The sequence below is a fragment of the Ornithorhynchus anatinus genome, chromosome 1 (genome assembly GCF_004115215.2).
Source record: "Ornithorhynchus anatinus isolate Pmale09 chromosome 1, mOrnAna1.pri.v4, whole genome shotgun sequence".
Classification (NCBI taxonomy): domain Eukaryota; kingdom Metazoa; phylum Chordata; class Mammalia; order Monotremata; family Ornithorhynchidae; genus Ornithorhynchus; species Ornithorhynchus anatinus.
In genome coordinates this window covers 132,520,328-132,548,035 of record NC_041728.1, presented here as the reverse complement: position 1 = coordinate 132,548,035, position 27,708 = coordinate 132,520,328, and the positions used below count along the sequence as shown (strand labels likewise).

Here is a 27,708-nt window from a genome sequence, read left to right as displayed (position 1 = left end):
AGAAAATATGAATGAGTGTCTCTCCCAAGCGCTTCGAGCAGTGCTCCGCGCACGGTAAGCGCTCAGTCAATACGAATGAGTGTCTCTCCCAAGCGCTTCGTGCAGTGCTCCGCGCACGGTAAGCGCTCAGTCAATACGAATGAGTGTCTCTCCCAAGCTCTTCGAGCAGTGCTCCGCGCACGGTAGGCGCTCAGAAAATATGAATGAGTGTCTCTCCCGAGCGCTTCGTGCAGTGCTCCGCGCACGGTAAGCGCTCAGTCAGTACGAATGAGTGTCTCTCCCGAGCGCTTCGAGCAAGTGCTCCGCGCACGGTAGGCGCTCAATAAATACGATTGAATGAGTGCCTCTCCCGAGCGCTTCGTGCAGTGCTCCGCGCACGGTAGGCGCTCAGAAAATACGAATGAGTGCCTCTCCCGAGCGCTTCGTGCAGTGTCGGGCGCACGGTAAGCGCTCAGTCAATGCGGTGGAGCCAGCGTGTCCGCCAAGCGCTTAGCAGAGAGTGCCGAGGGCCCGTGAGCTCTGGGGAGGTGGGAGGGATCGCGGAGCGAGCGGTGGTGTGAGACTGGCCCGGTCCGGCCCCGCCCCGCCGGGGGGAGAGGCCACTCCGACCGGGCCTCGCCAGCGCCACTCGGGAGGCGACGGGACCCGGCCACCGGGGCTACCTACTGGACGCCGGAGCCCCGACCCGGCCGGAGATGGCGGCGGGGGCTCCGGGGGCGGCGGAGGGGATGGAGCCGCGGGCGCTGCAGTACGAGCAGACCCTGGTGAGTGGTCGGGGGTGGGGGTCCCCCCCCTCCCCTCGCCCCAAGGTCTCTCGCAACAATTAGGGCTGGGGAGACCCCCCCCTTCCCCCCCCCCCCCCGGGGTTATCCAGGACCGGCCGGGGGAGGGGAGGAACGCTGATGAGGATGAGATTGTGCTAAGCGCTTACTACGTGCCAGGCACCGTGCTGAGCGCTGGGGGAGATGCCCGGGGGCGGCTGAGGTCGGGGCGGGGGAAAGGCTGGGACGGCGGGAGGGAGAGCCCCTCGTTGGGGAGGGTTGCCGGATTGTACCGGGCAAGCGCTCAGTACGGTGCTCTGCACCCAGTAAGCGCTCATTACATACCGGTGAATGAATCGAGTGTGACCGGCCGGGGTCAGGATATCGGTTCGCCCCCGGCTCCTCCTCCTCCTCCTCCTCCTCGTCCCCCTCTCTGGCTCCTCCCTGCACTCCTGCCCTCCCGCACCCGGGCAGGTGCCAGAAAACCCCTTCTCCTCCGCAACGCTTCGCTTCTCCCAGGCTCCCTTCTCCCGACCTCCCTATCCTTCCTCCGGGCCTCGGCAAGGGACCGGCGGGGGAGGGGAGGGGGGGTCTCCCCGCGACGCTTAGTACAGTGCTCCGCGCATAGTGAGCGCTCAATAAGTACTAGCGAACGGATGACCCTCTGAAGGAGTAGGGACCGGCCCCCTTCCCATCCTCAGGGCAACTAAGGGGGGCGAGAGCTTTGGGGAGCGGAACCTGGGCGAAGCGGGGCGGGGGGGATCTGGCCGGGTTGGGAAGGGTTGGGAAGGGATGCAGTCGGGAATGACCCCGGTGGAGACGGAGAGAGGAATTTCGTCCCCGGCCTATCCCTAGAAGAAGCGTTAAGTCCTCTGACCCCCGTAAGACTCCCAGCGCCCTTAGCTAAACCATTATTTACCATTTCGACCGCCAGAGATCTACGGCCGACTCCGTTGGGCTCCAGTGCGCTTAATACAGTGCTTTGCGCCCAGTGAGAGCTCCGTCAATACGACTGTTTGATCACGCTAATTATTCGATCGCGCTAATGTCCCCGAGGGGACGTGAGGTGCCAACCCTGGGCAACGGTAGACCTCACTGTGGCCACCCTGAAGGAGGGACCCAGGGCCCCAGTCTGACCCGTGGGCAGGGAATGCGTCTGTTTATTGTTGTCTGGCACTTTCCCAAGCGCTTAGTACAGTGCTCCCCACACAGTGAGCGCTCAGAAAATACGACCGAACGAACCGACGCGTGACCTGTTGAGTCCTGGGGAGCGTCTCTGTGGGAATGGGCGTCCCACAGACGGTGAGGGGAAGGGGACAAGACAAGGAGTTAAGGAAAGAGGCCACCAGAGGCAGAGATGGGGAGGAGAAAGCAGCAGGATGAGAGAAAGTATGTGCGTGTATGTGTGTGTAGAGGGGGATGGAGAGGGAGATCAAAAGGGAGGAGCCCGGGACCACCCTGTGGGAGACCTAAATGCCCTTCTGCTGAGGAAACCCCAGCACATCCCATCGGATCCGTCCTCTAGGGACGTCTGAGCCTTTCGGGCCCCCGAGGCCTCGTCGGTGTCCAGCCGGGCCAGAGTTGTCTTTTCGTTCTTTCTCTATCACCCTCCTTCTTAAGCTTCCTTTTTGATTTATGCTCCCCAGTTCCTGTTTCTTCGAGCCTCCTTCGCTTTGGAACTCCCGGTGTATCCACTTTCCTCTCTCGGCACGGTTGTATTCTGCCGTCCCGCCCGCCCGCCCGCCCACCTGCTGGTCTCTGCCCGACCCTGCCCGCCTCTACCTCTCTAATATTTCGCTTACGGCTCTCTCGGCCCGCCCGCCTGGATCTTGCCCTCCCCCCTTTTAGCCCCAACAGGAATCCTTTGTGCCATGCAGAAACCCGGACAACTGCCGGAATCTGCTCCCCCCCCCCCCCCCGACACCTCCCTCCCTTGTCCGGTGCCACTGCCTCTCCCCACCGCCCTTTCCTCCTCCGCACACCCAGACCGGCCAGTTTGAGCCGGTGGCTCTGGGACTCTCCCGGTCCTGCCCATTCCCCTGGTCAGTCCCTCCCTTCGCCAGCCCCCCACAGAGGCTCTTCCCCCTCCCCCTTTCCCCCCGCCAAGAGGTGGGATTCACTGCCCCGAGCTCCCCACCACCAAAATGGGTGCAGAGAGGGACACCTCAGAACAACAGGCCAAACTCCCTCATGGGGGGTAGGGGACAACAGGGTGCTCGCCCCAAGGGGAGGAGCCGGTTGGGCAGGGGGGAAGGGGGAGACGAGGGGATTACAGAGAGCGGCGGGCGGAGACGGTCACGGGCTGGGGGGTGGAGAGAAAGCAGCGTGACAGGGATTGCTGGGTCCCCTTTTCCTAAAGCAGGCCAGAGGGCCGCCTCCCCCGGAAACGCGGGCTGTCTCCCAAAACCTTCAGCCTCTCAAAGACTCTCTGTCCCTGATCTCAGCTCCCTCCCTCCCTTATCTCTCCTCTCCCACTTCTCCACCTCAGTTTCCCGGCCGGGCTCAGGGCCGGCCCGGCCCCCGGGTATCGGGGCCACCCCGGAGTCGAGTCAAAGCTTCCCCCGGAGTTGTTCAGAGATGCCCCCCGCCTCCCCTTCCCCACCCCCCATCCCAACGGGTTGGGCCCAGCAGTCCTGCCAGGGCAGCCCCCACAGCCTGAAATGTCCATTGTTCCCACATCTCTGAGGATGGGCCGGGGGAGGGCACCCTTCTAGGCCGCAGCCCAGGAACCGGCCCTCTCTCCGAGGCGCAGGCGGGAAAGGGACAGGAGGCTTTGAGAGGAGATTCTGTGGAGGTTGGAAATGGGAGAGTCGACGCCCCGCCCCACCTCACGCCATCCTTCCCCTGCTGCCCTTCTCCTCTGTTGTCCCCAGATGTATGGCCGCTATACGCAGGATCTTGGTGCCTTCGCCAAGGAGGAAGCAGCACGAATACGACTAGGTGGCCCCGAGTCCTGGAGGCCTTCCCCGGCCCCCCAGGCCTCTCCCGAACTGCTGGACTATGGGCAGAGTCGCTGTGCCCGCTGCCGCAGTGAGATTCAGGGACATGGGGGTTGGGAGGGAGTGGGGGTGGGTAGGGGATAGAGGGATGGAGGGAGGGAGGGAAGGAGGGGAAGAGGAGAGCCTGGGAGGAGGTTGTGGAGAGGAAGGGGCTGGGCTGGACCGTGGGGCCGTCCTAGGAGTGAAAGACTAATGGTCTGGTTCCCCGAAGCGGTGGGGGGAGCGTTGAGCCGACTCCAACTTCCAGTTACCCCCCCTTCCTCTTTCTCAGTCTGTTCCGTGCACTGCCACAAGTTCCTGGTGTCCCGTGTTGGGGAAGACTGGATCTTCCTGGTGCTTCTGGGGTTGCTCATGGCGCTGGTCAGCTGGGCCATGGACTATGCCATTGCTGCCTGCCTGCAGGGTGAGGTGGAGTAGGCTGCTCTCCGAGCAGTCATTCGCTCGTCGTTCCCGCCGGTGGTTACGGATTGCTACTGCTCGTCAGGCCCCTGACTCTCTCCCGTCGGCTCCGCGGCTTTCACTGTTGCTTCCTTGGATCGCTTCGCAAGTGATCCAAGACCCGCAGGACCCTCTGATGGCCACTCACCCCCTTTCTTGGCCTTGCCCTGCCTCCTGCCTCTCCCCGCTGCCGTCCGTACTTCACTCTGCTGCTCGGATCGTTTTTCTAAAAAAAACCATCCAGTCCACGTCTTGCCACTCCTCAAGAACTTCCATTTGTCACCCATCCACCTCCCCATCAAACAGGAGCTCCTCGCCATCGGCTTTAAGGCACTCGATCGGCTCGCCCCTTCCTATCTTAGCTAGCTGAAATCCTACAACAATCAACCAATCAGTTAAACTTATCGAGTGCTCACCATGTGTAGGGCAGTATACCAAACACGTGGGAGAGTACAATACAACGGAGTCGGTAGACGCGTTCCCTGCCCACAAAGAGCTTGCAGTCTAGAGGGGTGAGAAAACGTGGGAACGGTTTCGTAGGAAAATGATATGGGCGGCAAAGTATGGACTGAAATGGGGAGAGATAGGAGACGGGGGTCGGCAAGAAGGCTGATGCAGTAATCAAGGTGGGTTTGGATAAGTGCTTGGATTAACTTGGTAGCAGTTTGGAAGGAGAGGAAAGGGCAGATTTTAGGGAAGTGAACATTGAACCAACAGGATCTGGTGACAGATTGAAAACGTGGGTTGAATGAGAGAGATGAGTCAAGGATAATGCCAACGTTATGGGTTTGTGAGACAGGGAGGATGATGGTGCTGTCTACAGTGATGGGAAAGTCAGGGGGAGGACAGGCTTTGGGTGGGAAGATGACGAGTTCTATTTTGAACTGTCAAATTCGAGGCGTCGGTGGGACATCCGATCAATGAATGGTATTTATTGAGCACTTACTCTGTGCAGAGCACTGTACCAGGTGATTGAGAGAGTACAGTACAACACAATTAGTGGGCACGCTTCCTGCCCATAACACGCTCAGAGTCTAGTGGAACAAGCCTAGGGCTTTTTTTAACATGTAGCATTTGTTAAGCACTTAGTATGTGCCACACACTGTACTAAGTGCTGGGGTAGATAAAAGATAATCAGGTTGGACGCGATCCGCGTCCCACACGGGGCTCACAGTCTTAATCTCCATTTGACAGATGAGGTAACTGAGGCACAGAGAAGTGAAGCGACTTGCCCAAGGTCACAGAGCAGAGTGGCGGAGCCGAGATTAGGAGCCAGGTCCTTCTGACTCCCAGTCCTGTGCTCTATCCACCAGGCCATGCTTCTTTCCGCTTAAGTATACGTCCCATCCCAAATAGAGATGTCCCGAAGGCAGGAGGAAATGTGAGGTTGTAGAGAGGGAAAGAGATCAGGTCTGGAGGTGTAGATTGGGATATCATCCGCATAGAGGTGGTAGTTGAAGCCGTGGGAGCTAATGAGTACCCCAAGGGAGCGGGTGTTAGATGGAGAATAGAAAGAGAGCCAGAACTGAACCTTGAGGGACTCTCACAATAAGAGGGTGGGAGGCAGAGGAGAAGCCCGAGAAAGAGACTGAGAATAAGCGGTCAGAGAGATAGGAGGAGAAACAGGAGAGGACGGTGTCAGTGAAGCCAGGTTGGATAATGTTTCCAGGAGAAGGGGGTTGCTGACAGTGTCGAAGGCAACTGAGAGGTTAAGAAGGATTAGGATGCAGTAGAGGCCGTTGGCTATGGAAAGGAGATCACTGGTGACCTTTGAGAGGGCAGTTTTGGGGGGAGTGAAGGGGACGGATGCCAGATTGGAGGAGGCCAAGGAGAGAACTGAAGGTGAGGAACTGGAGGCAGCCGACGTAGACAACTTGCTCGAGGGGTTTGGAGAGGAATGGCAGCGGGGAGAAGGGGCAATAACTGGAGGGAGCCATGAGGTCAGGGGAGGGTTTTTTAGGTTAGGAGTGATATAAGTATATTTGAAAGCAGCGGGGAAGAACCCACTGGAGAGTGAACGGTTGAAGAAGGCGGTCAGGGAGGGAAGAGGAGAGGGGGCGGGCGTTTTGAAAGGGTGTGAAGGGATGGACTCAGAGGCATAGGTGGCAGGGGTGGATTTTGAGAAGAGGTGGGTGAACTCCTCTTGAGATACTTCTGGCAAAGATGGGAGAGTTGAAGAAGGGGCAGGCGGAGGGAGGAACTGGAGAGGAGCATAGGAGGTCTGATGGTTTCAATTTTTTCAATAAAATATGTGGCCAGGTCATTAGGGGAAGGAAATGAGGAGGGTAGGGGGATTTGAGGAGGGAGTTAAGTGGCTGAAACAACTGGTGAGGGCAAGGGGAGTGGGAGTCAATAAGGATGGAGAAAATGTTGCTGGGCAGAGGAGAGGCAGAGTTAAAGCAGAAAAGGATGAAGTTGGGGTCGGCGGGATCAGCCCGATATCCGGATTTCCATCAGCAGTGATCCGAGGCTCGTGCACAGGAGCGAAGGAACGGGACTGTGGAAGTGATTAGTGGTACGAGATCCGCAAAGGGATAGGGTAACAAGTGAGTTGAATTCAGTAGAGAGGGTGGTGTTGAGGGAGTCAAGTTGGTCATCAAGGGAAGACGGGTTTGGGTATGGAGACTAAATGGGGCGTGATGACTAGAGAAAATTGGATGGGATCAAAAGATCAGAGGTCTCTGTAAGGGAGCAAGACAGATTTGAGGGCCAGGGGGCGGGGGTGGGAGAGAAGGCAGGTGAAGAGATCGTGGTTGGACGGAATGATTTCAGAATCGGTGAGGGTAGGTTTGTACGGTGTCTAGCGATGATGAGAGCGAGTATGTGTCCAACTTGGTGAGTGGGCGAGCTGGGGTGGACCAGGAGGTCAGCGGAGTTGAGGAGTGAGAGGAAACGGGCAGCGGAAGTGTCCTCAGGAGCATTTATATGGATACTGAGGTCCCCAATAATCAGTGTAGAGATGGAAAAAGACAGAAGGAATCAAAATGGTTCAGAAAGTTGGAGGAGTGGCCTGGAGAGCAGTAGATGACCGTAATTAGAAACTGGAGTGGGTGGTAGAGGCGGATAATATGGGCTTCAAAGGAGGGAAAAGAGAAGGATGGGGGACCCAGCCCATAAACTCCTCTCTTCTAATGCTAAAATAATCTCCGTATCTCAGTCTCGTCTATCTCACCGCCGACTCCTTGCCCACATCCTCCTTTTGGCCTGGAAGCCCCTCCCCCTTCATATCCTACAGTCCACCACTCTTCCTACCTTGAAAACCCTTCTAAAATCACCTTTCCTTCAAAAGGCCGTACTCAGCTAAGCCCTCACTTAAATACCATCGATTGACTGCTTGATGTAAACTCCTTGCCGACAAGGATCCCCTCTAAAGCCCTTAATACTGTGCTTGGCACACAATAAGCGCTCACTAAGTACCCCTGATTGATTGACGGATTTTTTGTGGCATTTGTTAAGCACTTACTCTGCGACAGGCACGGTACTAAGCGCTGGGGAAGATGCAAGCTAATCCGGTTGGACACAGTCCGTGTCCCACGTGAAGTCCACAGTCTTAATGCCCATTTCACAGATGAAACTGGCACAGAGAAGTGAAGTGATTTGTCCAAAGTCACACAACAGACAGGGATTAGAAACCAGGTCCTTCTGACTCCCAGGCCCGTGTTCTATCCACTAGGCCACACTTCCTGATTGCTCGCCAACCCCTCCCCGGCTCCATCGGTCAGTGTGGACCATTCCCCAGATGGGAACGGAGGCTCCCAGGGGAACGGGGGCGGAGGGAGAGGAGCCGGATGTCAGGGGTCAGAGGTCAATCAATCAATCATATTTATTGAGCGCTTACTATGTGCAGAGCACCGTACTAAGCACTCTATAACAATAAACAGACACATTCCCTGCCCGCGACGAGCTTATAGTCTAGAGGGGGAGACCGACATTAATATAAATCAATAAATTACAGATATTTACATAAGTGCTGGGGGGCTGGGAGTGGGAATGAAAAAAGGGAACGTCTGGGCACCGGGGATTGGAGAGCACGAGGTCACTTCGGACCTTGCGTCCCCCAGTCGAGGGACAGAGGTCAGAGTTTATCCTGCTCTGTGTCTACAGCCCAGCAGTGGATGTCCCGAGGCTTGGATACCAGCCTCCTACTGCAGTACCTGGCCTGGGTCACCTACCCCGTGGTGCTCATCACCTTCTCGGCGGGATTCACCCAGATCCTGGCACCTCAGGCCGTTGGTAAAGTTTGGGGAGAGGTGGGCGGAGGGCACGACGGAAGCTGGGAGAGGGTCGCTGGGGGCGAGGCCTGGGGAGGGAGGGTCCCAGGAAGCCGGGGCTGGATCGCAGTCAGCCAGAGCCTGGCCGAACGGGGTGAGACGTTCCCCGTGCCTCTGTGTCTCTCTCTGCCACGCTCCCCGCAGGCTCCGGGATTCCCGAGATGAAGACGATCCTGCGGGGCGTGGTGCTGAAGGAGTATCTCACCTTCAAGACCTTTGTGGCCAAGGTCATCGGGCTGACCTGCGCCCTGGGCAGCGGCATGCCCCTGGGGAAGGAGGTGAGCCAAGCCTGGGAGGTTGGAGAAGCAGCGTGGCGCAGTGGAGAGAGCGCGGGCCCGGAGTCAGAAGGTCATGGGTTCTGATCCCGGCTCTGCCCCTTGTCTGCCGTGTGACCTTCACTTCACCGCGGTCTCCTCATCTGTAAAAATCCATCCGTCCAATCGTATTTATTAAGCGGTTACCGTGTGCAGAGCATCGTGCTAAGCTCTTGGGAGAGTGCAACACATCAACAGTCTGAATCCCTGCCGCCACGAGCTTACAGTCTGGGGGAGTCACAGATATTAGTATCAAATAAAATACAAATATGTACATTAAGTGCTGCGGGGGTGGGAAGGGGGGATGAATAAGTGTCTGTATTAACCCCATTATACACAACAAGCAGCGTGGCTCAGTGGAAAGAGCACAGGTTTGGGAGTCAGAGGTCATGAGTTCGAATCCCGGCTCTGCCACTTGTCAGCTGTGTGACTGTGGGCAAATCACTTCACTTCTCTGTGCCTCAGTGACCTCATCTGTAAAATGGGGATTCACTGTGAGCCTCACGTGGGACGACCTGATTACCCTGTATCTACCCCAGAGCTTAGAACAGTGCTTGGCATATAGTAAGCGCTTAACAAATACCAACATTATTATTATTATTATTATTATTATTAACCTTTCCCAACCCCCATCTACCTATCGGATCAGACCCCAGAGCCCGGTGGGTGCTTAGTACCACCAAATCCACAGAACAAGGGACAAAATAAACAAAAACAAACCGGTGACCAGCCCCGATCACCCCACACCAATCTGATCCTTCACTACCAGCTTTTCAGCAGGGGTTTGGAAGTCAGAGGTCATGGGTTCTAATCCCACCTCCGCCACTTGTCAGCTGTGTGACTGTGGGCAAGTCACTTAACTTCTCTGTGCCTCAGTTACCTCATCTGTAAAATGGGGATTAAGACTGTGAGCCCCACGTGGGACAACCTCATTACCTTGTATCAACCCCAGTGCTTAGAACAGTGCTTTGCACATAGTAAGCGCTTAACAAATACCATTATTATTATTATTATTACCAGAGCCATCCCCTGCTTCCACATTTCCCCACCCCACATCAGAAACCAACCCCCACCCCGGCAAACCAATGCCAGCGCCCACACCCTCACCCTCTACCATCCCCCAAAATGGGGATTGGAACTGTGAGCCCCACGTGGGACAGGCCTTGGGTCCACCCCGATTTGCTGGTATCCACACTAGAGAAGCAGCATGGTGTAGTGGATAGAGCATAGTCCTGGGAGTCAGAAGGCTATGGGTTCTAATCCCAGCTCCGCTACTTGTCTGCTGTGCTCTGCCCATAGTAAGCGCTCAATAAGTACGATTGAATGAATGCTGTGTGACCTTTGGTGAGTCACTTTACTTTTCTGGGCCTCAGTTCCCTCACTTGTAAAATGAGGATTGAGACTGTGAGCCCCATGAGGGACAGGGACTGTATCCAACCTCATTGGCTTGTATCTACCCCAGTGCTTAGTACAGTGCCTGGCACACCGTAAGCGCTTAACCAATGTCATTATAATATTGAAGCAGCATGGCCTAAATGGCAAGGGTCCGGGCTTGGAAGTCAGAGAATGTGGGTTCTAATCCTGGCTCCGCACTTGTCTGCTGTGTGGCCTTGGGCAAGTCACTTCAGTTCTCTGTGCCTCAGTCACCTCATCTGTAAAAGGGGGATGAAGACTGTGAGCCCCACGTGGGATGACCTGATCACTTTGTATCTACCCCAGCGCTTAGACTGTGAGCCCTTTGTTGATCGGGGTCGTCTCTATCTGTGGCCGAATTGTACATTCCAAGTGCTTAGTACAGTGCTCTGCACACAGTAAGCGCTCAATAAATACGATTGAATGAATGAATGATGCTTGGCCCACAGTAAGCACTTTACAAATACCAATATTATTAGTAGTAGTAGTAGTACAGGGCCTGGAACATAGTAAGCACTTAACAGATACCATAATTATTATTCATTCATTCAATAGTATTTACTGAGCGCTTACTATGTGCAGAGCACTGTACTAAGCGCTTGGAATGTACAATTCGGCAACAGATAGAGACAATTCCTGCCCATTGACGGGCTTACAGTCTTAAGTTTGAGATACAGAAAAGAAGCCAGAGAGCTCCAGGATCTCATGGGGGGGTAGGTCTGGGAGTGTTAGGGGTCCGGGGCCTGGACAGGGGCGTCCCTCCAAGCTTCTTTCTTCCCCAGGGCCCGTTCGTGCACATCGCCAGTATGTGTGCCGCACTGCTCAGCAAGTTTCTCGCACTCTTCGGGGGCATCTATGAGGTGAGGGGGACCCTGGCATGAGAAGGGGGGCTCAGGGGAGGGCGGTCGGGGAGGGAGGAGAGGGAGCTGGGCTGAAGCAGGGAGTGGAACATTGTCAGCGCTCAATAAATATCATTGATCCATCAGTTGATTGATTGAGAGGGCAGGATCACTGAAGGGGGCCGTTGCCATCTAGACCCTTCTCTCCTCAAGCCCCACGGGGCTGAAGCGAGGGACATCAGAGTACAGTGCTTCGCACACAGTACGCGCTCAAAGAATACAACTGAATGAATTGAATGAAAGAATGAAAGGTCGGGAGGCCTCCAGGGGACTGGAGGGGTGCTTCTGGGGGCCGGTGGTAGGAAAAAGCTTGCTGTCAATCAATCAGTCATTTAATAAGTGCTTACAGTTCATTCATTCATTCATTCATTCATTCAATCGTATCTATTGAGTGCTTATTGTTCATTCATTCATTCATTCAACTGTAGCGAGTGCTTATTGTTCATTCATTCAATCATATTTATTGAGCACTTACTGTGTGCAGAGCACTATACTAACCGCTTGGGAGAGTACAATAATAAACAGATACATTCCCTGCCCGCAATGAGTTTACAGTCTAGTGGGTACAGAGCACTGTACTAAGGGCTTGGGAGAGTACAACAGCTTTGGGAGACGCGTTTCCCACCCACAAGGAGCTTACAGTCTGCCGTCTGTCCCGCCCCAGAACGAGTCCAGGAAAACGGAGATGTTGGCCGCAGCCTGTGCCGTCGGGGTCGGCTGCTGCTTTGCAGCCCCCATCGGAGGTGAGCGCCCCCCTCTCCCTGGTCGGCTCCTCTCGTCCCCCGCTTCTTCCTCGTCGCCCCGAATTCATTCTCCCAGCCTCGGTCTCAGTCACTGCCTCCCCCATCCCTCCCCCCGCCAGGTGTCCTATTCAGCATCGAGGTCACTTCCACCTTCTTTGCCGTCCGCAATTACTGGCGTGGCTTCTTCGCTGCTACTTTCAGCGCCTTCATCTTCCGGGTCCTGGCTGTCTGGAATCGTGATGAAGGTAGAGTGTGGGGGCTCGGCGGGGTTGAGGGAGGGGGCCGGAAGGGATTTCAGAACTGGGCCCGGAGTCTGGGAGAGGTCAGGGTCGGGGGCACTGCCTCGGATCCTCTCTATGTCGCCTTTCCCACGGTTCTCCGTTCCCCACCTAGAGACCATCACTGCTCTCTTCAAAACCCGCTTCCGACTCGACTTTCCCTTTGACCTCCAGGAACTGCCAGCCTTCGCGGTCATTGGGTGAGGGATTGGACTCGAGAGGGATGAGGTGGGGAAGGTGGGAGGCGGGGGCTCAGGAGTGGCACCCTCTCATTTGCTCTGCCGTCCAGCATTGCCAGTGGCTTTGGGGGGGCTCTCTTCGTCTACCTGAACCGGAAGATCGTCCTGGTCATGCGGAAACAGAAAACCATCAACCGCTTCCTCATGAAGAAGTGAGTCAGGCTAACCCCCCGCCGCCGTCCCATCCTTTTCTTTATGGTATTCGTTAAGCGTTTACTCCGCGTCAAGCATTGTTCAAAGCGCTGGAGTCGATACTTGTTGGGCCGAATACGTTTCCCGTCCCACGTGGGGTTCGCCAGTCTAAGTAGGGGGAAGAACAGGTATCGAATCCCCATTCTTCAGTTGAGGAGACTGAGGCACAGAGAAGTTAAGTGTCTTGCCCAAGGTCACTCAGCAGACAAGCGCCGGAATTAGAACTCAGGTCCTTTGCCTCCGAAGCCTGTGCTCTTTTCCCCAGATTACCTGAGGCTCTGCTCCGTCTCCCAGTCTCTCCAGCTCCCCAAATAATAATAATAATTGTGGTATTTGTCAAGCACTTACTATGTGCCAAGCACTGTTCTAAGCACTGGGGCAGATACAAGCTAATCAGGTTGGACACAGTCCCTGTCCCAGTGGGACTCACAGTCTTAATCCCCATTTTCCAGAGGAGGTAACTGAGACACAGAGAAGTAAAGTGACTTGCCCACGGTCACACAGCAGACAAGTGGCGGAGCCGGGATTCATTCATGGGAAGCGGCGTGGCTCAGTGGAAAAGAGCCTGGGCTTCGGAGTCGGAGGTCATGAGTTCGACTCCCGGCTCTGCCACTTGTCAGCTGTGTGACTGTGGGCGAGTCACTTCACTTCTCTGTGCCTCAGTTACCTCATCTGTAAAATGGGGGTGAAGACTGTGAGCCTCACGTGGGACAACCTGATGACCCTGTATCTCCCCCAGCGCTTAGAACAGTACTCTGCACATAGGAAGCGCTTAATAAATACCAACATTATTATTATTATTCATTCAATCGTATTTATTGAGCGCTTTCTGTGTGCAGAGCGCTGTACGAAGCGCTTGGAAAGTACAATTTGGCAACAGATAGAGACAATCCCTACCGAACGACGGGCTCGCAGTCTAGAAGGGATTAGAACCCAGGTCCTTCTGACTCCAAGGCCCGGAGTCTATCCACTAGTCCACGCTGCTTCTCGGCGCCCCTGTTCTGAGCCCCCCCTAGCTTCCTCGGGTCAGAAGGTCACGGAGGGAGCCAGAGCCTCCCACCGGGGCTCGCAGCTGGGCTGACGGCCACGGTTCGGAGCCCCGGCAGGAGCCAGGCATCCTTGGGGTTTGGGCTCTGGGCAGGAGTGGGCAGGGAGAAGAGGAGGGCTTCGGCTGCCTTGGATCGGCCTAGGAGGAATCTAGCCAAGCGAGAGCTTGTCCGGGCTCCTGTGGCCTGACCTCACTCCCCAGGGACCGAGAGGGATTTGGGGAAAGAGAACCAGAGCTGGGGGTGGAGGTTTTGGGGGGGATTTCCAAGTCTTCTGGACATGAGCTGAGTAATCTGACCACTGGAGTCAAATTAGAGAAGCAGCATTGTCTAGTGGATGGAGCACAGGCTTGGGAGTCAGAAGGTTCTGCTCCGCTAATTCTGCTCCGCCACTGTTCTGCTGTGTGACCTTGGGCAAGTCATTTAACTTCTCTGTGCCTCAGTTACCTCATCTGGGGGCTAAAACTCTGAGTTCCACGTGGGACAGGGACTATGTCCAACCCGAGTTGCTTACATCCACCCCAGCTCTTAGTACAGTACTCGGAACACAGTAAGCACTTAAATACCACAACTTTAGGGTCCTATTTTTGAGCCAGTAGTAAGGAACCCTTGGGCAGAAGCTTGAGTTCCTTTCCTGAAACACTCCCCGATCCACTGAGGCAGTGGAAAGCTAACAGCCCTTTGGGGCTTAATAATAATAATAATTGTGGTATTTGTTAAGTGCTTATTATGTGCCAGGCACTGCACTAAGCGCTGTGGTGGATAAAAGCAAATTAGGATGGACATAGTCCCTGTCCCATGTGGGGCTCACAGTCTCAATCCCCATTTTACAGAGGAGGGAACTGTGGAACAGAGGAGTGAAAGGACATACCCAAGGTCACCCAGCAGACAAGTGGCAGAGCCGGGATTAGAACCCTTGACCTCCTGCCTCCTAGGCTCGTGCCTTACCCATTCCACCATGCTGCTTCTCTAGACCCTGCTCCTTGAGGAGAGAAGGGTCTAGATGTCAGGGCCTCCTTCAGTTAGCCAACCTTCCCTACTCTCAATCAATCAATCAATCAATCAATGGTATTTATTGACCGCTTACTAAGTACAGAGCACTGTACTAAGCACTTGGGAGAGTACAGTACAACACAACAATACAATTGAACCTGCTCTACTTAAAGTCTTTACTGAATATGGTGGTGAGGCCCAGGCCCGAGGAGGAGTCTCCCATACCCCTCAGTATGGCCCACCCTCGGGTTGGGGGGGGGGTCACTCCAGGCGGACTGGAGAAGGCAACGTCTGCTCCTCATTTGTCTTTCGCCCTTCAATTCTTAGGGCAGGGGCAGCAGGAATGGGCGTCCACATAGGTGGCCCGAAGGATGGACTTTATTGCCCCCGCCCCCCACATTCGCGCACATACCGTTCCTACCGTCTCTCCTGCCTGAGCGAGGGCCCGGGTTGGACAGGTCTGGGAGCCGGCCGCCCCGCTGGCGGCAGGGTGCGGGAGGTGGCGGAGGTTCGCGGTTAAGGACAGAAAACGTTTCAAGGCCTTGGATGATCCAGTCATCAGCTCCGTGCCTCCTTCATTCCCACAGGCGCCTGCTCTTTCCGGCCCTGGTGACTCTGCTCATCTCCACCCTGACCTTTCCTCCTGGCTTTGGCCAGTTCATGGCTGGGCAGGTAATCATCTTGCCTCCACTAGCCTCCACCAAATCCCTGGCTTCTCCAGAGATCCTGCCTCCTCTCTCCCCACCGCTCCTCCCTTGCCCTGTGGTTCTTCCAAAAGTCTGAAGAGAGAGATTTCTCTGAATCTCCCTCTTTGGGGCCTCTCTCTCCTATCAATCAACCACATTTATTGAGCAATTACTGTATGTAGAGCACAGTACTAAACACTTGAGAGAGAATAGTAATAATAGTTATGGTACTTGTTAAGAGCTTACTTTGTGCCAAGCACTGTTTTAAGCACTGGGGTAGATACAAGTTAATCAGGTTAGTAACCACGTGGGACTCACGTACTTAACCCCATTTTACAGATGAGGTAACCAAGGCACAGAGAAGTTAAGTGCCTTGCCCGGGGTCGTACAGCAGACGTGTCACGGAACTGGGATCAGAACCCAGGTCCTTCTGATCCCCAGCCCCGTGCTCTAAGCCACGCTTGATCCATCGATCAATCATCAGGGAAGTTTATTGAGCGCTTACTATGTACAGAGCACTTTTCTAGGCTCTTGGAAGAGTTCAGCACAACAGAATGAGCAGACACGTTCCCTGCCCATAATGAGCTTACAGTCTAGAGGGGGAGACAGACGTGAATGTGAATAAAGTTGGTAGACACGTTCCCTGCCCACAAGGAGTTTACAGCCTCCCAATCTGAGAGCCTTTCTCCTCCTTCCCCCAGCTCTCCCAGAAGGAGACTCTGGTGACGCTGTTCGACAACCGAACGTGGGTGCGGCAGGGGTTGGCAGAGGATCTGGAAATGCCAAACACTGCCCAGGCCTGGAACCCGCCCCGTGCCAACGTCTTCCTCACCCTCGTCGTCTTCATCCTCATGAAGGTGGGAGCCTCGTTCGTTCATTCACTGATTCGTTCATTCAGTCGTATTCACTGAGCGCTTTCTGTGGGCAGAGCACCGTCCTGAGCGCTTGGGAGAGTGCAATACTACAAGGAACGGACACATTCCCTGCCCACAGGGAGTTTATAATCTAGGGATCCTCCCTCTCCCCTCCTTGCAACCACCTGGTCGGCTCCCCTCTCCCCAGTTCTCCGACTCCCGGAAGCCGTGGGAGTCCAGTAGAGGATCGTGGTCTCCCCGGGGTGGGTGGATGGGCTTGTGAGGTCCGAGCTGCCCGCCCCGTGGAACCCTCCCTCCTCCAGCTCCATCCCCACTTCCCTGGTAGTAAGGGTGTGCCTAGGCAGTGCCCGCTTGTCCTCTGTGCCTGCAGTTCTGGATGTCAGCTCTGGCCACAACTATCCCCGTGCCCTGCGGAGCCTTCATGCCTGTCTTTGTCATTGGTGAGCGCCCACAGCCCCTGGCTTTCCCTTCTCACACTTGCTCTGGGAGGCCCCGTCCGTCTGCCCATCTGTCCGTCTGTCCGCCGTCTTCTTTGGGGCTGGGCCCATCTGGCTCGGCCTCTCCTGGGATGGCCGTTAGCCCAGGCTCTGGGGGCCTCCCAGCCCCCACTCTAGTTCAGGCCGTCCTCCAGCTCGCTTCCCTCGCGCTTTCCCCTCTCGCCCCGCTCTCCGCCTAGCTGCCCGCGCTGCCCCTCTTTTGGCTGGGGCTGGCCGACCGTTTCCCGTTAGGGGCCGCTTTTGGACGACTGGTTGGAGAGAGCATGGCTGCCTGGTTCCCCGACGGGATTCACACGGACAGCACCACCTACCGCATTGTGCCCGGGGGCTACGCGGTCGTCGGTGAGGACCGGGGCTCAGAAGAGCTTCCCCCTGGGCTGCCCCTTCCCCGCCCCCTCCCTAGGTCATCCTTTCCCTCATTCCTTCCTTCATTCAATCGTATTTATTGAGTGCTTACTGTGTGCCGAGCACTGTACTAAGCGCTTGGGAGAGGACGACAGAACAAGAAAGAGACACGTTCCCTGACCACAACGAGCTTACAGTCGAGAGGGAGAGACAGTCATTAATAGAAATAAATTATTCATTCATCCATTCACTCAATTGCGTTTATTGAGCGCTTTCCGTGTGCAGAGCACTGTCCTAAGCGCTTGGGAGAGTACAAGACAGATACGTATATCAGTCTCGTGGGGCTAGGAGCGGCTATAAAGGGAGCAAGTCAGGAGTGGGAGAAGAGGAGAGGAGGGCTTAGTCAGGGAAGGCTTCTTGGAGGAGATGGGCCTTCAATACAGCTTTGAAGCAGGGGAGAGTCATTGTCGGTCAGGTGGGTCTGTGGAGGAGAGGACACCTTACTCCCCCTCCTTCCTTGCCCCTCGGTCCTGGCAGTGCCCACCCCTTCTCTTGCCCTGGGGGAGCTGAAGGAGGGGGCCAGGTACCCCCTAACCTCAAGATGGCAGCTTCCCGGGGCACCATGTGCGTCCTCAGCCCCGGGGGCGGGAAGGCGGGGGGCCGTCCCTGCTCCGATGGCGGCGCGGAGCCGGACCCTGGCGGGGGATGACCGTTCCCAGGTGCCGCAGCGCTGGCGGGCGCCGTGACGCACACGGTCTCCACGGCGGTGATCGTGTTTGAACTGACGGGACAGATCGCCCACATCCTGCCGGTCATGATCGCCGTCATCCTGGCCAACGCCGTGGCCCAGAGCCTGCAGCCCTCGCTCTACGACAGCATCATCCGCATCAAGAAGCTGCCTTACCTGCCCGAGCTGGGCTGGGGTCGTCATCAGTAAGGGAGAGGGCTGCCCGTGGGCGGGAGGCGGGGACGTACTGACCGTGGAGGTCCGCTGGGGCAGAACCAGTTTCAGCCGGTTACAGCGGCAGGGCCCGGGACTAGAGTAGTCACCTCGTCCGACGCCCCGGGGACTCTGGGACCTCCGCGTTGACCCCAGCGTTCCCAAAAGTTGATCCTCATGAAGCCCTAGAGCCTTGCCCTGGGGCCCCCAGGGTGGCTAAATCAGAAAAACTTCCCCAAACTCTTCTGCCCTTATCACCCAGCTCAGAGGGCCACCCTAGCCCAACTTCCGGCTCCCCGAGGCCTCAGGGTGAGGCATGGCTGAAGTGGAATTAAATCATGCCAGCTCTTGAGGAGGCTTTTGAAGAGACGGTCACCGCCTTGTGACTCCCTTGTGAGAAGCAGCGTGGTTTAATGGAAATAATAATAATAATGTTGGCATTTGTTAAGCGCTTACTATGTGCAGAGCACTGTTCTAAGCGCTGGGGGAGATACAGGGTCATCAGGTTGTCCCTCGTGAGGCTCACAGTCTTAATCTCCATTTTACAGATGAGGGAACTGAGGCACCGAGAAGCGAAGTGACTTGCCCACGGCCACCCAGCTGACAAGTGGCAGAGCCGGGAGTCAAACCCACGACCTCTGGCTCCCAAGCCCGGGCTCTTGCCACTGAGCCACGTTGCTTCTCTAATGGAAAGAGTCCAGTCCTGGGAGTCAGAGGACCTGGGTTCTAATCCTGGCTCTGCCACTCGTCCACTCTGTTACCTTGGGCAAGCCACTTAACTTCTCTGAGCCTCGGTTCCCTCATCTGTAAAATGGGGATTAAAACTGTGAGCCTCACGTGAGACAACCTGATTGCTCTGTATCTACCCCAGTGCTTAGAATACCATCATTATTATTAAGAGTCCCTTGGGTCCCCCGATGACTTAATCAATCAGTTATCGAGCGCTTACTATGTGCAGGGCACTTAGAGCCAAGGCTGATGAGAAAGTATTTTTGATCAACGCTCAGCTCGTTTGGGAAGAAAATCCTGCCATAGGGGGACACTCTTCCTTGAGCACCCCCGGGGACCCCGATGTTGGAGCTTATCTAGGATCCAGGGCCTTCTCACGCAGCGATCGGGCCTCCTGTCGCCCCGCTCTCTCCCCCAGACAGTACCGGGTGCGGGTGGAGGATATCATGGTGCGGGACGTGCCTCACATTGCCCTCAACTGCACCTTCCGGGATCTGCGGGCCTCTCTGCACCACACCAAGAGCCGCATGCTGGCCCTAGTGGAGTCCTCAGGTGAGGAGGGGGCCAGGGCCCCGTCAGCCCCCGCCGGGGCAGCCAGGGGAACCGGCACGGGCCGAGGAGGAGTTGGGGACCTCCCACCCATCAGCCCGCCTCCGGGCATCCAGACCGACTAGTTATTCGTCCTCGGGCTAGCTTGGAGACTCCCCCAGACTGGAAAAACTCACGGCAACCGGGCAGGCATCCGAGAGAGCTAACAAGCGGTCGGTCCAAGGTCCTCCAGCCGACCCGCCCTCTGACCCGGGAAGCGTGGCCGACTGGCCGGACGGTGCCCGGGCCAGCTCTGGGAAGAGAGCGGCGGCCCCACGTCCTCCCCCCGCCCCCCGCCGAGGGAGAGGACACCCCGTTGACTGGGTCCCCCCACCTTCCCGCTCCTCCCCTCCTTCCCGCCCCGCCCCCGTTCCAGAATCGATGATTTTGCTGGGCTCCATCGAACGCTCCCAGGTGGTGACGCTGCTCAGCTCCCAGCTCAGTGCCACCCGTCGCCGGCAGCACCAACAGGAGCGGCGGGCAGCCCCGGCCTCGCCGGCCCCCGACCCGGAGAGCCCGCGCAGCTCCGAGACCAGCGTCCGCTTCCAGGTGAGTATCGGGGGCCCCGGGCGGAGGGCAAGAGCTTTGGACCGGATCCTCCAGACCGGAGGTGGTTGTCGACTCCAGGATCGACCGTGGCCCTCCGCCCCCTCTACCCAGGTGAGCACAGAGGAGACGGGACTCCCTCCGGCCCGGGTGGAGACACGCAAGCCTCTGAAGCCTGCCCTCAAGCGGGCTGCCACTTGCCCGGCCGGCTCCGCCGACGGTCCCACAGGTGAACTGGACTAAGCCGTTGGGAGAGTACAATAGAAGGAGGCTTGGCGACGCCTCCGTGACAGATGGGAAACCTGGCTCTCCTTGCTTCCCCTGACATCTGAGCCCCCAGAATAATAATAATTACGGTACTCGTTAAGCGCTTACTACGGGCCAAGCTCTGTTCTCGGCGCCGGGGTAGATGCGAGTTAATCAGGTTGGACGCAGTCCCTGCCACGCGGGGCTCACCTTCTTATCCCCATTTTCCACACGAGGGAGTGACTGAGGCCCAGAGCAGTGAAGGTCACACAGCAGACATGTGGCAGAGTCGGTGTTAGAACCCAGGTCCTCCTGACTCCCAGGCCTGTGCTCCATCCACTAAGCCACGCTGCTTCTCAAAAAATGCCCAGGGTGCCCGCAACCGACCCAAAGCTAGCTGTACTGCATTTGGCCCCCAGGACCCGCTGAACCGGCAGCAGGCATCGCTCTCAGAAGTCTCTTCTGCGCCAGCCCTCCGCTCGAGGCCTCCTCGGAGGTAACCGTGTCGCTGGATTTCCCCCGCTGGATCCCCCTGCTGTCTCCCTCCACTTCCTCTCCACCCTGCCCCCTTGGCTGTTCTTGACCCCATCCTCTGCCACCCACTAACCCAACCAGCCCCTCGCCCTCTCCCCAACCCCTCTCTTGCCGTCCCTCTTCCTCCTGGAGGCCACTACTCCCCTCCTCCCATCGCCCCCCCACCCACCCCGGCCCATAACACCCTCTCCTCTTCTCTCCGGTTTGGCTCTAACAAAGTCAGAGAAGTCGGACTTGGGGGACAAGCGCAGGCCGAAGCGCGTCCGCATCTCCCTGGCGGTAAGTGCCTCCTTCTCCTCCTCCTCCTCCTCTTCTTCCTCCTCTCCCCGCCCTCCCTGCAGAGGGATCGGGCCGAACAGGGCAGGGGGAGAGGACTGGCCCAGGGCCCCTCGGAGGTAAGGTGCCCCACTCCACCCAGCCCAGCTGCCAGTCCTCCCCACCCGACGCTTGGCTCTCCGTCTCTTTCTCTCCACCCTCTTAGAGCGAATCTGACCTGGAAAGCGAGATGTCACCCGCCGAGGTATGGCACGGGCGGACTCTGGACCCCCGGGTCTCCCCCCGTACTCAAGCCTTGGCCAGAAGGGGCTGTGGGGAAGGGAGGTGGTGCTGAGGCCAAGGCTGCCGTTAGTGAGGTCCCTTCCTCGCCACTCCTGCTTTCTCTTTCCCGCTCTCAGTCCCCGCTCCTGTCTCCTCAGATCCTCGAGTGGGAGGAGCAGCAGCTGGACGAGCCCGTCAACTTCAGTGACTGTAAGATCGACCCCGCCCCCTTCCAGCTGGTGGAGCGCACCTCCTTGCACAAGGTACAGGCCCCTTCCCCCCCTGAGCCCCCCCCCCAGACCTCGCCACTGAGCTCTGGGAACCGTGGGAGAGGGACACGAGATGACGGGTGGTGGTGATTCAAGGAGGAATAACGTGGCCTAGTGGAAGGAGCACGGGCCTGGAGTCGGAGGACCTGGGTTCTAATCCCAGCTCCAGTACCTGTCCGCTGTGTGATCTTGGGCCAGTCACTTTACTGCTCTGCACCTCCGTTAGCTCATTTGTAAAATGGAGGTTCGATATCTGTTCCCCCTCCTACTTAGATTGCGAGCTCTGAGGGGGACTGTGTCTGACCCGATTAACGTGTATCTTTCCCGCTACTTAGAAGAGCGCTCGGCACATAGCAAGCACTTAACAGATACCGCAGATATTATTATTATTCAAGGCCGGCGGCCAGGCTGAGGCCGCCCACGGCTGCCCGGTCCGATCCAGATGGGGCCGCCAGCCCCCCGACATCTCCCCTCCACACTGACTGCGGGTTTCCACTCAGTTTCCACTCAGGGCTGTAAACACCTGAGAGCACGGTCTTCTGGCCTGTGAGCTCCTTGAAACCTGTCCCTTCCCAGTTCTCATTTCCCCCAGCCCATCCTCCTTTTGTCTCCCTGCTCTGAACCAAAGATCGGCCCCGGGTGTGGCCCCTGATGCGGCCCCTGGCATTTCCCCTGCTGTCTCAACGGCAAACACAGATGAAGGGAAACAACCTGGCCTAGTGGATAAAGCACGGGCCTAGGAGTCGGAAGGACCTGGGTTCTAATCCTGGCTCCTCCACATGTCTGATGTGTGCCGTTGGGCAAGTCACTTCACTTCTCTGGGCTTCAGTTACCTCATCTGTAAAATGGGGATTAAGACTGTGAGCCCCACGTGGGACAACCTGATTCCCTTGTGTCTACCCCAGCGCTTAGAACACTGCTCTGCACATAGTAAGCGCTTAACAAATACCAATATTATTATTATTATTGTTATTCTCTGGGCCTCAGTTACCTCATCTGGAAAATGGGGGTTAAGACCGTGAGCCCCCTGTGGGACAGGGACTGTGACCAACCTGAAAACCTTGGGCCTACTCCAGTGCTTAGTACAGTGCCTGGCACAGAGTAAGCATTTAACAAGTATGGAATGGGCCTAGCTGCATGACGCCCTCTTCCTCTTCCTCTGCCACAGAGAGTTTCCTTTTCGCCACCAGATTCAGCCCAGATCCCTCTATCGGGTTTTCGTCTAGGCTTCATTTTCCCCCCCTGGGAAACGCGAAGGCCAGTGGGAACAAAGGACCGCAGCTGGGGAGGGAGGGCTGGGAGACAGAAGACTGGGACAGGGTCAGCGGAGAAGGGAGGGAGGGGAGGTCTGCCGGAGCCCGGAGACGCTGCAACGCCCACGCACAGAGATGGGAGAGAAAGAAACGGGAGCTGTCTTAAACCTTCCTGAATAAATCTCCTGCTGCTGCCGGAGTTTGGAGCGGGGGCTCCGCTCGGGAAAGTGGAGCCAACGTGCCCGCTTAGCCAGCTGCTAAAACCACCCGATTGAAGGCATCGGGGGTCCGGGCAGAGGGGGGACCAGGTTTGGGGAGGCCAGGCTTGGGAAGAGTGGCGAGTGGGAGCGTGCGGAGCGGTTATTTCAGTGGACCGGAGCACACCCGAAGCCCCCGGATGGACTTGAATCCCCCTGGTTTCCACTGAGGAAGCAACAGGTCGGGGCCCAGGAGTCAGCAGGACCATGCAGGCAATCTTCGAATGGAGAACAGACAGAATATGGAAAGGAAAGAAACTCTCCTAGCTGCTGCAGAGGCGAAAGAGGGTGTCAGTAGTTGGGGTCAGAGTTGCATCTAAGAAAAGATCCGGATGAGCTGCAGAAGCCTCCCCACCACAAAACAAACAAAAAACAGGGGCAAGCACGCCTAGGGCCCAGGTAGGAAAGATTCTGCATCTGTCCTGTCAGAGGAAGAGAGGAACTGACCATTTCTAACAAAGCCTTTATTAAGGACTTAAGGACAAAATGTCCACAGGAGAAGGAAGGGTGGGAAATCCCGTGGGAGGTCAGTGAGGCTGAAGCAAAAACTCTTCCAAGTTTTTGCTCCTCAGACTAAAATCCCACATGTCACGGACAAGAAGGGTAAATTAAGAATAAGAGCCCAGCCTGGGCAAGCTGAATCCCCCGTAAAACGGACAGGCAACAAATGCGGTGTGACCTAGTGGATAGCGCACGGGCCTGGGAGTCAGTTTGAATCCCAGCTTCTCCACTGGCCTGCTGGGTGAACTTGGGCAAGTCACTTACTTCTCTGGGCCTCCATTCCCTCAGCTGTAAAAGGGGGATTAAGAATAATAATAATGTTGGCATTTGTTTAGCGCTTACTATGTGCAGAGCACTGTTCTAAGCGCTGGGGTAGATACAGGGTAATCAGGTTGTCCCATGTGAGGCTCACAGTCTTAATCCCCATTTTACAAATGAGGTAACTGAGGCACAGAGAAGTGAAGTGACTTGCCTACAGTCACACAGCTGACAAGTGGCAGAGCCGGGATTCGAACCTATGACCTCTGACTCCCAAGCCCGGGCTCTTTCCACTGACCCACGCTGATTAAGACTATGAGCCCCACGTGGGACATGGACTGTGTCCCCCATGATTAGCCTGTATCTACCCCCGGGTAGGTACCATGCGTGGCACATAGTAAGTGCTTAACACATGCCCTTAAAAAAAAAATCGAGGAAAAATTTTTTAAAGGCAGGAATAGATCAGTTTACCGGCTCCAGGGAAAAGCTGAAGGGATTTAGAAAACTGGATGCAGGATGCAAGAGAAAGGAAAGGGGCAAGCCTAGGAGCTCACAACTTCAGAGTTTGAACAGTACAGCGAGGCAAGAAGCAGGAGCAAGTAGAGTCAGAAACCAGAACTGGAAAGGGCCTCAAGTGATCCATTCCCCTGCCTCCAGGAAGGACTGCTCCTATACCCTCCCAGAAAAGGAAAGTCTCCAGATTCTGAGATTCCACAATTTCCTTAGCATTAGGAGGCTCTTCCTTTCGCCTTGGAGTTAGGAAGTTCTTCTGTGTGCCTAACCTAAATCCCACCTGCTGTCATTTAAGCTCTTTCTTGCCCTGGAGGGACCGCAAAGAACAGTTGTCCTAACCTTCCTCCCTGTAATCTTCCCGACGCTTGATCCTTGTCTTCCTCAGGCTAAATGACCCCCAACCCCCTTGGCTTTTCCACACGAGCCCAATGTCTCCCTCCTTTAATCATTTCTTGGCTCTCCTCTGAACTGGACACCCTCTCTGAGTTCTCCACCCCTCATTTCAGTCTCAGCATTCAAAATTGGACACAATCTAAATAAAGGCCTAACCTCTGCTGTGTGGGGTAGGGTAACCTCGTGCTTCCTACGTGCAATACTGCTTATTTTACACTCCAGGAACAGGGAGTAACGGCATTACATCACTTGACTCACATTTAGCTAATCATCCACCTTGATCTTTTTTCCGCCACTCTCCGACCGAGCCTTCATTCTCCGCACGATTATCGGTGTTCCTCCTTGCAAAACTTGGCCTGGACTGCCCCGGGCTTCTGGGAGGTGAGGGAAAGAGAGTCCTTCCCAGGGAGTCAATCCGGTGCCGGCAAAGGAATGAAAGCCGCTTTGGGGGATTGTGCCCTGCGGACAGAGGGGCAGGGTTCTGGGGAGCTGTATTGCAACGGTGTGTTCTAGAGGATAGCTCCTTAGGGCCAGGGAATGTGTCTGTCATATCGTAATAATAATGTTGGTATTTGTTAAGCGCTTACTAGGTGCCGAGCATTGTTCTAAGCGCTGGGGGAGATACGGGGTCATCAGGTCGTCCCGCGTGGGGCTCACACAGTTTTAATCCCCCTTTTACAGATGAGGGAACTGAGGCCCTGAGAAGCGAAGTGACTTGCCCACAGTCACCCAGCTGACAAGTGGCAGAGCCGGGAGTCGAACTCATGACCCCTGACTCCGAAGCCCAGGTTCTTTCCGCTGAGCCACGCTGTACTCCCCCAAGCACTTAGTATAGTGCTCTGCACATAGTAAGCCACTCAATAAATACCACTGACTGACCGGATAGACCAAGAGCCTGGGAGTCAGAAGGACCTGGGCCCACCACTTGCCCGCCGTACGACTTCAGGCGAGTCGCTTCGCTTCTCTGCCTCCGTTCCCTCATCTTTAAAATAGGATTACGACTGTGAGCCCCTTGTGGGACGTGGATTGTGTCCAACCTGAATAACTCTTCCTTAGCTCAGTGCCTGGCACACCGGGAGTGCTTAACAAATACGGTTTAAAAAAAAAAAGCTAAAACCGTGGGGGTCTGACCAAGATGAGCGAGCGAGGGTCCCCGCATCTAATGTTCTTTGGCCAAGTCCTCCTGGGCCCAGGCTGAATGCCGAGGAAGAGCTGAAAAGGGTAAAGGTATCGCCGCGTCCTGCTGCAATCCGGAGCCCCGGGGAGGCACTTTCACGTCCACGAAGACGTCTCTAAGCAGCCGTGCTGCGCTTGGTGGCTGGTGCTGAAGGCCTTGGTCCCCTCGGCCACCAACAGGGACCTGCAGCACAGATGGGGCCACTCTGGCCTGTGCCCTGCCTTCGTAGGGTGACGATCGGCAAGCTCTAGGCCAGCTTTGGGCCTACAAAATCCCAACCACGCAGGCGGGCTACATAAACCGGAGTACCGATATTCCCACCACCCTCAACAGCTCCTTCCTCGCCCCCCGCACCATCTGTTCCCTTCTCCCAGACTGCCGTCCGGCCGGGCCCCTCTAACCCCGGTGTCCCCCCGTCCGCCTTCCGCAGATTCACACCGTCTTCTCCCTCCTTGGAGTGGACCACGCCTACGTCACCAGCATCGGGAGGCTCATCGGCATCGTTACCCTCAAGGAGGTGAGAAGATGGGGAGTCAGAGCCCGGGAAGGGAGGGGAAGACGGGTAGCGGAGCCCGGGAGGGAAGGGAAGGAGGGGTGGCTCCCACGCCTTCCCGTCAAGCTGCTTCCCATCTCTAAAAAAGGTTATGCCCACGCTTCCCTGGCTCTTCCTCTTCCTTTCTACCCTCTCAATTCCATAAATTAACATTCCCGTTTTGGGCTCCTCTCTGCTGGCATTACCCAAAGAATTAAGGGAGGAGAAGCTGGGGGTCCAGGAGGCTATTTAGCCAGGGAATGGTGTGTGTGTATTGGGGAGAGGGGGTCTGGATGGAGGGACGACTAACTCTTCCCAGAGTTGACTTGACCTATTTCCAATCTCCCCGCTGCCGGTGTTACCCAAAGAATTAAGGGAGGAGAAGCTGGGTGTCCTGGAGGCTTTAGCCAGGGAATGGCGTGTGTGTAGTCCGGATGGAGGGGCGACATACTCTTCTCAGACTTGACCCATCTCCCATCTCCCCCTTCAGCTGCGCAAAGCAATCGAAGGCTCCATCACGGCCCAGGGCGTGAAGACGCGGCCACCGCTAGCCAGCTTCCGCGACAGCGTGACCAGCAGCAGCGACACGGAGACCACCGAGGTGCACGCCCTCTGGGGACGACGCTCTCACCAAAGCCTCCCCGGGGAGGGGAGCCCCTCTGACAGTGATGACAAGTGTCAATGAGTATGGCGGAGGGGAGGGGTGGGGCGCAGTGTCAGGCGGTGGCCGCTGCCACTCTTTGGATGCCCGTCCCCTCTTCTCGGGACCAGGGCACTCCTTGCACGGGTTCTTTGAAAATTAGGGAAAGGAGCGCTTGAGCTTCCCGGCTCTTGCCCGCTTACCCCCTGCCTTGCAGACCAGAGCCACCAAGCTCTCATCATCGTCATCATCGTCGTCGTCGTTCTTATTAGTGTGGCAGGGGGGCAGTGTCAGCTGTCACTTTTTGGATGCCTGCCCCCTCTTCTTGGGACCAGAGCACTCCTTGCACGGGTTCTTTGAGAATTAGGCAACTGGGCCCTTCCACTCACTGCCTTGCAGGCCTGAGCCATCGGGCCCCGCCCCGTCCGTCCTTCACTCGGGGGCTCGCGGCGACGCCAAGCTGCTGCTTTCCCCGAGCCGCACCCCCCCGACCGGGGCCGGACGGGGCTCGGGGCCGGGCGGCTCGACGGCCGCCCCCTGCCAAAGGAGGCGTTTGAGGTTGGGGGGGGGGGTCACACTGGAATCTCCGGGCTGCCGGATGGACAAGAGATTTACAGAGATTTCCTTTTTTTCTATTAATTTAATAAAAAGAAATCCAGAAGTAGAACAAAATAAACACCTAATGAGCCTCCTGCGTCTGGAATGTCTGTGCCCGTCGGTGATCCATCTTTCCCCTGACCCCCGACGACGGCCCTAAGGTCTCACCTGCAGGCCCCCCGTTGGGCGGCCCCCCCCGCGCTCTTCCC

General features: G+C 56.5%; 1 protein-coding gene across 4 annotated transcripts; it reads left to right on the top strand.

The window, feature by feature from the left end:
* Positions 1–603: 603 nt before the first annotated feature.
* Positions 604–27,593, top strand: CLCN2 (chloride voltage-gated channel 2). Of its 4 annotated transcripts, XM_029064523.2 has the most exons (24): positions 614–764; positions 3,635–3,791; positions 4,032–4,163; positions 8,303–8,431; positions 8,614–8,747; positions 10,979–11,056; positions 11,760–11,838; positions 11,958–12,083; positions 12,232–12,316; positions 12,406–12,507; positions 15,174–15,258; positions 15,974–16,129; positions 16,518–16,587; positions 16,876–16,986; positions 17,709–17,922; positions 19,077–19,210; positions 19,623–19,795; positions 19,907–20,021; positions 20,458–20,534; positions 20,792–20,851; positions 21,054–21,092; positions 21,268–21,372; positions 26,161–26,247; positions 26,753–27,593. In XM_029064523.2, exons 1-24 carry the CDS (start codon positions 696–698, stop codon positions 26,945–26,947), a joined length of 2,712 nt encoding a protein of 903 aa, XP_028920356.1. In that variant the 5' UTR covers positions 614–695; the 3' UTR covers positions 26,948–27,593. The 4 variants fall into 4 exon arrangements, with proteins under 4 accessions (XP_028920381.1, XP_028920356.1, XP_028920364.1 ...); XM_029064531.2 differs by lacking the exon at positions 20,792–20,851; XM_029064548.2 differs by lacking the exons at positions 3,635–3,791; positions 4,032–4,163 and having other exon boundaries at positions 604–764.
* Positions 27,594–27,708: the final 115 nt, after the last annotated feature.